The following is a 9,902-nucleotide window of genomic DNA, read 5'->3' on the forward strand; positions in this document are numbered from 1 at the left end:
ACGGTGCCCATGGCTGTCTAGGGTGTTGCCTGGTAGGCAGTCTGCTCTTCCGTGGTAGGAGTCTAAATGGGGGAAGCCTTTTGGAAAACAATCTGGCAAGAGCCATAAAAATGGCAGTTGTAGGCCGGGCGAAGTGGCTCATGCCTGTAATCCCAGCATTTTGGGAGGCAGAGGTGGGTGGATCACTCGAGGTCAGGAGTGCGAGACCAGCCTGGCCAACATGGTGAAACCCTATCTGTACTAAAAATACAAAAATTAGTCGGGCGTCATGGCAGGTGCTTGTAATCTCAGCTACTCGGGAGGCCGAGGCCAGAGGATCACTTGAACCTGAGAGGCAGAGGTTGCGGTGAACCAAGATGGCGCCACTGCACTCCAGCCTGGGCAACAAGAGCAAAACTCCATCTCAAAAAAACAAACAAACAAACAAAAACTAATGGCAGTCATACCTCCCTTTTCTCAGTAACGCCGACTCTAGGAATTTATCCTATGGCTATACCTGATCAAGTGTGCAAAAATGTAGTTAGAGGAATGTGTTATTGTGAATGTTTGTAATTAAGAAAAGCTAAGGAATAAAACCTAATTGCTCACCGATACATTCTAGATATCATATATTCATTCAAAGAAATACTATGCAGCCATTTTTTTTTTTTTTTTTTTTTGAGATGGAGTTTCGCTCTTGTTACCCAGGCTGGAGTGCAATGGCGCGATCTCGGCTCACCGCAACCTCCGCCTCCCAGGTTCAGGCAATTCTCCTGCCTCAGCCTCCTGAGTCGCTGGGATTACAGGCACCTGCCACCATGCCCAGCTAATTTTTTGTAGTTTTAGTAGAGACGGGGTTTCACCATGTTGACCAGGATGGTCTCGATCTCTTGACCTCGTGATCCACCCGCCTCGGCCTCCCAAAGTGCTGGGATTACAGGCTTGAGCCACTGCGCCCGGCCAGCCATTTTTTAAAGTGTAGTAGATTTCTATGTGCTGATGTGGAAAATGTTTAAACCACAGGAAAGGAAAACAAGCAACTTGTGGAAGATTATATCTGAATCCCATTTGTCTAAGAAAATAAAGCATGTGAGTGCTTATGCAGACAGAAGATATCTGGAAAGATAAACACAAATGGTTCGTAGTGGTTATCTTGAGGGGCTGGGGATGGAGGTGGCCGGGGACTCTATTCTGTATCCTTCAGCAGAGCTTCAATTTTTTCCTTTCTTACTTTCTTTGTCCCTTTCCTAATCCCTTTCTATCTTTTTTCTTTTTTTCCTTTTGAGATGGAGTCTCATTCTATTGTCCAGGCAGGAGTGCAGTGGTGTTATCTTGACTCACTGCAACCTCTACCTCCTGGGTTCAAGCGATTCTCCTGCCTCAGCCTCCTGAGTAGTTGGGACTACAGGCCCCCACCACTATGCCCGGCTAATTTTTGTATTTGTGGTAGAGATGGGGTTTCACGATGTTGGTCAGGCTAGTCTTGAACCCCTGACCTCAGGTGATCCACCAGCCTCAGCCTCCCAAAGCTCTGGGATTACAGGCATGAGCTACCATGCCTGGCCTTTTTTTTTTTTTTTTTTCTCCTTAAAAAACTATGTACACATATTACTTTTATAATTTAAACAAATAGTAAAAAACTTAAAAATGTAAAAATGAAGAGGGTAGGCCAGGCATGGTGGCTCACACCTGTAATTCCAGCACTTTTGGGGGGCTGAGGTGGGAGGATCATTTGGGCCCAGGAGTTGGAGACCAGCCCGGGCAATATGGCGAGACCCTGTCTCTACAAAACACACACACACACACACACACACGCACACAAGCTGGGTGTGGTGGCATATACCTGTAGCCCCACCTATTCAGGAGGCTAAGGTGGGAGGATCGCTTGACCCTGGGAAGTCAAGGCTGCAGTGAGCTGTGATGGTGCCACTGTACTCCAGCCTAGGCAACAGGGCGAGATCCTGTCTCAGATAAAATACAGCCAGTGCTTGACTTACGACCACGGCCGGGACTGCGGATCGGTCGTAACACGATTTGGTCGTAAGTTGAGTAGGCTATATGTACAGTTGAAATGGTGCATGTGGAGATGGCAGTGCTGCCAGAAGCTGGTCCGCACTGTCGTACGCCCAGCTGGGCAATGTTTTGCGCTGCCAGATGCGGAGCAGTCGTGGCTAGCGATTGCGGTCGTAAAGTCGAATGGTCGTAAGTTGCATAGGTGGTAAGTCGATCAATACCTGTAAAATGAAATAAACAGAGTTACTGGCAATAGCTCAGATACAGATTTTCACTTCTGTTTTAAAGAGCTATTAGAGACAACCTAAACAATCCCATATTCAAATTAACAAAATAGACCCAATGTTTTTAATTACTACATCTATGGTCTAATAACCTCAGGCCCTTCCTGTTCTTATTTTTGGCTTTATGATTTGATATTTCTTCATTCATCCTCTATTTATTTTGTGCCTACTATGTATTAGGCTCAAGGGCTTCCATCTTCTGCAACAGGAGGGTCATATAAAAGAGCCCCAGCTATGCCGCAGAAGGGAGGAGACTGAGGACAGATGCATGTCTGCAAAGAACTGGATCCAGTCAGTAGACATCTGCTGGATATTTTCTATGAATATACCTGGCACCAGGAATGTAAAAGTGAAAGTGGTATAATCCCTGCCCTCTCTGAAAAAGCTCACACTTGGTGGAGACCGACACAAACAGGAAGGCCCATGTGGCAATCGTGGTGATGGGCAATGCAGAAGGCGCTGTGGATCCCACAGGACACTCTGCCCAGCCTAGAGGGTTGGGAATGCCACCTGGGGGAAATCTGCCAGTCTGGAAGTCAAGTGGAGTCCCAAGCATGGAGGGGAGGAGTAGGGAATGGGGGGATGGTGCATGAGAGCAGCATACAGGGAAGCGCTGCATGGCCAAGGGGACGCTGAGCTCAGGAGTGTGGGCTTTACAGTGAGTGTAACCGAGTGACAAGAAATCTCTGTTTTATAAAGGTCACTCCAGCCACAGTGTGGAGCTGGATCAGAGGAAAAAGAGGAAAAGCAGGTAGAGGGACGCTTTTCCGAAGTCAGTCACTTTGGCACCACCCTGATGATTTGCGCCCTATCTAGGGACCATCTGTGCTCTTACTGACTTAGTATTTTTCTTAAATTAGCTTGCTTAGAAAATATAATTGATTTGGCCGGGTGCAGTGGCTCATGCCTGTAATCCCAGCACTTTGAGAGGCCAAAGTAGGCGGATCATCTGAGGTCAGGAGTTCGAGACAACCCTGGACAACATGGTGAAACCTTGTCTCTACTAAAAATAAAAAATTACCTGGGCGTGATGGTGGCTGCCTGTGATCCCAGTTACTTGGAAGGCTGAGGCAGGAGAATCGCTTGAACCCAGGAGGCGGAGGTTGCAGTGAGCCCAGATAGTGCCACTGCACTCCAGCCTGGGCAACAGAGGGAGGCTCCAACTCAAAAAAGAAAGAATAGAATATAATTGATTTAAACAGGAAACTAGTGATAAGAACAAACAACAGGCTGCATGGCTCCAATGCTGGGCCCAGGGTCAGAGTCAGAGGACAGAAACTGCGAAGGGCAGTCTCAAGTGAGGCTGCGGATTCAGGTCCCTGAAGGCCTAGGACCAGGGCACAGAGGGGCCGCTGGCTGCAGGAGGGCCCTGTGACTTCATGCTGCTCCTCACTTCACTTCCTTCCGTTGGCTTCCACGCTTCCATTGCTTCCGACCTCGGTGTCCCCGTCTTCTGTCTCCTCCACTGGCTCTTCTTCCCAGCCTTTCTGTGTCGGAGGCTCCAGGATCCAGCATTGGGTCCCATCCTCTTTCCTCCCTTACAGTCTTCTCATGGCTGTAAATGGCCTCTAGACGTGGGCGGCGCCCAGATGTGAGCTTCAGCCCACATTTCTACTCCAGCCTCGTACCCAGCAGCCCACCTGATTCGTGGATTTCGATCTCCCATACAACTTGAGCTTAGCACGTCCAAAACCCACTCCTGCTCTCCCCCAAATCTTCTATGCCTCAGATCTTCCGTATCCCAGGGGATGGCAAATCATTCCTCCAGATGCCCAGCTGGAAACCCTGTGGTCATCCTGGATTCCATATTTCTCTCACACCTCATCCGATTTTCAGACAATCCTGTTGGTCCCACCTTCAGAGCATGTCCAGAATCCGGCCGCTTCCCACCCCGTCACTCCACTGCCCTCGGCCTGCTCATGGCAATGGCTCCTACCTGGTCCCCACCACGCAACAGCAGGGAACTATTTTAAAATGTGAGATCCTGTCACTGCCCTGCTCTAAGCCTCCGCAATGCGTCCCCACCTCGCCCAGAGGAAAAGCCACAGTCCTTACGGACACCGGCAAGGCCCTGCTCAATCTGCGCACGTGCGCCCACTACCTCTGACCGCGGCCCCGGCGCCCGGTGCCCCTCCAGCCACCCCGGTCCCCTCACGGTTCCCTGAACACACCAAGGTCCCTGCCTCAGGCACAGTCCCACCTTCGTGACCCCTCATCTCTTCCCCGCCTCCCCACGGCCTTCCTGTTTTACCTTCCAACGAGCCACACCATTTACTTATTTTTTTATTGCCCGCTACCCCAACCAGGATGCTCGAGGAAGGCGAGGGGTTGTGTCTGTTCTATTGACTCCCCTGTCCCCGGCGTGTGGGGCCGCGCCCGGCGTAGGGTCACGTCCGTCGCTGGGCTTGTGGGGACACAGTGACCAGACCCTGGAAAAGGCGGCAGCTCGGGAAGGACAGGGGGCCGTCGCGGTGGAGGGGCGCCCGACTGCAAGGCCAGCGTGGGGCGGCCGCGCGGGGAAGCGACGCTCGAGAGACTGCGGGGCACTGGCGCGGACGGAGGCCGTCGCGGAGCCCCAGGGACTGCCACTGAGGGGACCGCGGGAGCCGCGAGGGCAGAAAATCCTAAAAGCACGCGGCCGCAGTGGGCCAGGAGAAGGGACATTCCGGAGACGGCTCTCGGGGAAGCCACGGGACTCGGGCGTGACCGCCTTCGAGAGCCGGGAGGTGAGACGTGCAACCGGGTGCGACTGGCGGAGGCGCCCCGGCCGAGAGAGCGTAGTGGCAGCGCGGGGGGCTGGGGCCGGAACAGCGGGCGATGCGGGCGTGGGACGCGGAAGCCTGAGTGAGCGAAGAAGGAGGCGGCTCCCCTGCCGGGGCGGGTAGCTGAGGGGATGACCTCGGGCAGCGGCGGCGTGGCGGCAGCGGGGGCGCTCTCCGTGTGCGCGGAGGTTGGCGGGTGCGCGCCGCAACCGCGGCGCCCCCTCTCCAGTCAGGACAGGCGCGGACGCCCGCGAGTTGGGCGCGCGGTCCTAGGCGCAACCTCGCGGAGCGCGCGGCCCCCGCCCCCAGCCCGCGCCGCTCGACCCCGTCAGCCTCGCCCCAGCGCTTCTCTCGCTGACCAATCAGGAGGCGCAATCGGCCTCCCGGCCCCCGAGTCCCCGCCCCCAGCCGGCTCCGCGCCAGCCAATGAGCGGCCGAGTCCGGCGCCCAGTGCGCGCAGCCCGCGCGGAGCCGGCTCAGAGCGAGAAAAGCGAACCCAACCCGTCGGGGCCGCCGCTCCGGACCCGCAGCCACCGCCGCCTCCTCCCCCCGGATCGGGTGTACTGTCCCAACCCGAAAGTCCAGTTCTGCGGCCCGGCAGCGGCGAGCGGGCGCGATGACACAGGAGTACGACAAGTGAGTGAGGCGCGGGAGTCCGGCCGCCGCGGGGGGGCCGCGCTGAGGGGCCGCACCTGCCGCAAGCGAGCCCGGCGCCGACCCGGAGGCCGCGCGGGCGGGCGGGCGGGCGGGCACGGGGCGCAGGCCCGGGGCTGCTGTCCGCTGTCCACTGTCCACGCCGCCGCGGCCTCCGCCCCGCAGCCCTGCCCGGCTCTTTGTTCGGTCGGAGGCTTGGGAGGAGACCCCTGCTTCGGGGAAACGCGACACCGGAGGGGCAGTCCTCCTTCCCTCCTTCTCGGCCAGATGGGCCCCCCTCGGGCGCGCACGTCGGGGTCGGGTTCCCCGGCGTGGCCGAGTGCGACGCCAGGTCGGGGCGCCGCCAACGCCCCCGGGCCTCCCAGCTCCTGCCCGGTCGGCCTCGGGAGCCCGGTGGGGCGCGCGCCGGGGCGGGACAGGTGGACTTCTCCAGGTAATCTGTGGTCGCAGGCTCGTCACTCGGCGACCTGCTGTAACTTCCAGAACAGAAATGTAGGGGAAGGTTGAAGTGCCCCGATGTCCGGGCGTTTTCTTTTCACTGGCTGGCGGTGTGAGTGGGAAAACGGCTGTAGGAGTTATTTTGCCACTTGCATCATTGATGATAATTACAGATTACCGTGGTTTTAGTGCTTGGGACAATCAAGGGGATGAAACTTTGAAATGCGGGTGTTAAACGAGAGTACCGTACAAGCTAATATGCCTTTTGGAGTTTGTGATTTAAAAGCGTATTTCGACAAATGTAAGGTGGTAATGTAAGGCATGGGGGATTAACTGGGCGAGGGACATGTCTGTATTTTCTTTGCAGCTTTTCTGAAAATGTAAAATTGTTCTAAAATTTAAAAAAACTTATTAAAGGGAAGTGGCACCAGGCCAGTCAGTATATTTCGTTAAGCTCAGTAAATTTAAGGCAAATAGGTACCCCTCCCAGTTTCTTAGTTATTTGTGAAAGATCGGTTTTTGTCCATGTGTTCTTTTTCTGGATGAGATCGATATTTTGTATGGAGTATCTTAAATGGATTACGCTTGTGTTGTGGAATATGCAGTTAAATTATTGCTTAAAACATATTTCAGAAGTCTGGGAGATCGTGGACGAAGGGTTTAAGGCTCACCTGAAAGTGATGATGAGCCTTCAGCGACTGAAGCCTACTTCCTGTCATGAGGAAGTAGACTAAGAAAGGCAACTGGTTTTGTGTTTATTTCTTGACGTATAGTTTAGATAAGGCAAAATTTCCAAAGCTACCATTTTGGCCTTAGGCAGGCTTTGGAAATATTAAAAACGTTGAGGCTGATTCCAAACATAAAGCCATTTCTCTATTTTCTATTGCTTGTACAAATTTGGGATGTGGGTAGGAGAAGAAGGGAAGCTGAAAACTAACATTAAGGAATTGAACAAGCCAAGCGGTGTCATAGTCTGGAAGCAGCTATTACGCTATTAATTATAGCTTAGCAATGCACCGGTAAATCAGTCCATGGTACCACCCATTCAGTAGTTGTCCTACTCTGGTCCTGATGGCTCAGGGAATGCCACGTTGTATATTAATTTTCTTAAAGTTGAGATTTGTGTAAGCAAGCAGTCTTCTCCATTTTTAGACAAACGATCTGCTCACTTTGAACAGCCTTTTATGTTTGTTTTGTGTTAAAATAGTATACCACCTCAGGACTTCCTTACCAAATTAAGATTTATGCCTGGACATGAGTAAAAACATCGGCTTTCAAATAACACTTCATTTTGACAGAGGATACATTGTTGGATTTTTTTCCCCCTTTTTCCAAGATGTTCTCCTTTTTCTAAGTCTGTCTGTTTTTAAAGGCCCTCGGTGACTCCCAAGCCCTAACCTTTGTTGATTACTTGAAAAGATAATCCGTCTTTCTACATTCACTTTTAAAATAGGTAGGTCACCTTTAGGCCATTTACATATTTCATTTGTGTGTTGCAATGAAAACCAATCCTTCAGTTTGCTTGTTAGAATAGTGATAATTCAGAGGCGTTCCAAACATTTAAAATTTATTTTTCTCCTTGAAAATAAACTGCTTTGTTTTTTGCTAGAGTCATTGTTCCACTTTTTTCTCTTTATTGACTTATTAAATAGTACCAAGTGAACAGTTGTTGAGACTGTTTACATTTCAAGTTTTGGAATCAGTAATGTTTGCTTTAATCTCTTAAATTAAATATTCCATAAGGTTTCACTAAGATCACCGTTGATTTTTTAATTTTTTAAATTTTTCCCACCAATCTACAGTGTTAAAATGAAACAGTTCTTGTGTGGTGTGGAAAACTAGTAAAGATTTTTTAGAAGCCGGATTTTCCCACATATTTTTTTGAAAACTTTTTGTTCAGTGGCTTCATTTATTGTTGTAGATTCTTAAGTGTTTGTCTCTAGGATAAACAGTCAACTCCCATGCCAGAAAATTATGCCTCTTTATTGATTTACAGTCCCCTTTGGCCACATTCCATGCTCAATCTGCTGGTAATCAGTAGAATATTCTAACTTTCTCATATACCCCCGAGGATTATGTGAAGTATCCCTTTTTCCTTCTGCTGCTCCTTCCCTCCCTGCTGTGTTCAGGTAGGAATTTTTAAGACATGTCACCCACCTTAGAAAGAGGGGAATAACATGTAGCAGTATGATGAAACGGCATATGCTCTTCTCAAGAGTGGACAGTCCTGACAGTGTGTTGGAAGAGAACAAATATTCTCTTTTCCTTACTGTGTCCTTGTGTTTGTTTATGGAAAGTATTTGAATAGCCTGGCATTTTCTCGAGGGTGGTTTTGTTTCGCTTTTTTGCCAAACATTATATCCTGGGTTCCATGTGTAGGTGAACTGCCAGCTCTCTGGGTGCCTAGTGAGTTTATGTCTTTTTGTGGAACCCATTGGTCTGCACTTCAGTGGTTTGTGTTTTGGTCTTGTATTTTTTTGATCTCAAACTGGTCTTGTCTTAATATGACCTTCTAGAGGCATTGATGAAACAATAGGCTATTTTATAGGAATGTCAAGGAATTGGTAGCTTATGATGCCTTACAGTAGAGAAGTATGTGCTTTTTTTTTCTTTTAATTTCTCTGAAGCAAACGGCCAGTGTTAGTTCTTCAGAATGAAGCACTTTATCCACAACGGCGGTCCTACACTAGTGAGGATGAGGCCTGGAAATCCTTCTTGGAAAACCCTCTCACTGCAGCGACCAAAGCGATGATGAGCATCAATGGAGACGAAGATAGCGCAGCTGCACTGGGCCTGCTCTATGACTACTACAAGGTTGGTTTGCCTGCTTTTAAAACCCTTAACAGCAGTCTCTGATGCACTTGATTCAGCAGCATGTAAAACAGTCGTTTGGTGGTTGAATGCCATGCAAGTTGCTTCTGTAGTGACTATAAATAGTTTAATGAGTACTCTGACTGACTGTGGTTCAAAGCTAAAAATCTGATTGTAGAATCAAAGGGTTGTTTTTAAATCATGCAAAGCAGCTAGCTGCTGTGTCTCTATCCAGAAGGTGAAGCTACCATAAAAGAAGATGCTAGATGTGCCTTCTTGGGTTTGAACATCTCACTGAAGGTAGTTCTTAGTGCCATGGAAAGTGGGCAGGGCTCACTTACCTTTTGCCTTTATTCCTGTGTAGTCAGGATGATTTCCTTTTCCCTAAATGATACTACAGAGCCTTTGAAAGCATCTTCTCTAGTCTAGGACTGTCTAGTTCTGAGATCAGGATATGTTTTGCTGCCTGTTTTCTAAAGATTTGGAGTAGTTTTAATTAAATATAACCTATACGCTGCATGGAGTTTTACAAGGTTTTCATTATCTGGAAAGGACACTACTGATCTGTCTCATCATCATCATTGTCCTAATAACACTAGCTGCCACTATTATGCTAGACATGTTACCAGCCTGTGTGTGACTTCTTACTCTCAGGTCACAGCTAGATGTGTGCAGCTGAGGCCCTGTCTGGTCCATGCCCTAGGCTGCTGTCTTTCCAATGCAGTGTGCAGTCTGCTCTGTCTCTGGATTCACCTTGGCATTCTTCCGTCTGACCAGGAACACACATTTGAGGGTGGCTAAGTCTTTAGGGTACTACTTAAAACAGTAGACTGAGTTGAAGCACAGCTTTGCCATGGGGCCTTTGTCTCATTGTCACTGTATGTGACTATCTTGTGTAATCATTGTGTTGTCATCACTGCCTCCAAGATCTGTTCAGGATTACCAGAAGCTGCTTTTTTTT

General features: G+C 49.9%; 1 protein-coding gene across 3 annotated transcripts in view; it reads left to right on the forward strand.

Moving 5' to 3' along the window:
* The first annotated feature begins 5,492 nt into the window (after positions 1-5,492).
* Positions 5,493-9,902, forward strand: part of GRHL1 (grainyhead like transcription factor 1) — a 52,198-nt gene continuing 47,788 nt past the window's right edge. For 2 of the 3 annotated variants that reach the window (XM_017525371.1, XM_017525375.1), the window contains exons 1-2: positions 5,493-5,674; positions 8,758-8,944. In XM_017525371.1, coding sequence (XP_017380860.1) covers positions 5,655-5,674; positions 8,758-8,944 — 207 coding nt within the window. In that variant the 5' untranslated portion in view covers positions 5,493-5,654. The remainder of the gene's footprint in view (positions 5,675-8,757; positions 8,945-9,902) is intronic. The other variant, XM_017525384.2, reaches the window with a different exon arrangement.

This window comes from Cebus imitator, unplaced genomic scaffold (assembly GCF_001604975.1).
Source record: "Cebus imitator isolate Cc_AM_T3 unplaced genomic scaffold, Cebus_imitator-1.0 Scaffold1, whole genome shotgun sequence".
Taxonomy (NCBI): domain Eukaryota; kingdom Metazoa; phylum Chordata; class Mammalia; order Primates; family Cebidae; genus Cebus; species Cebus imitator.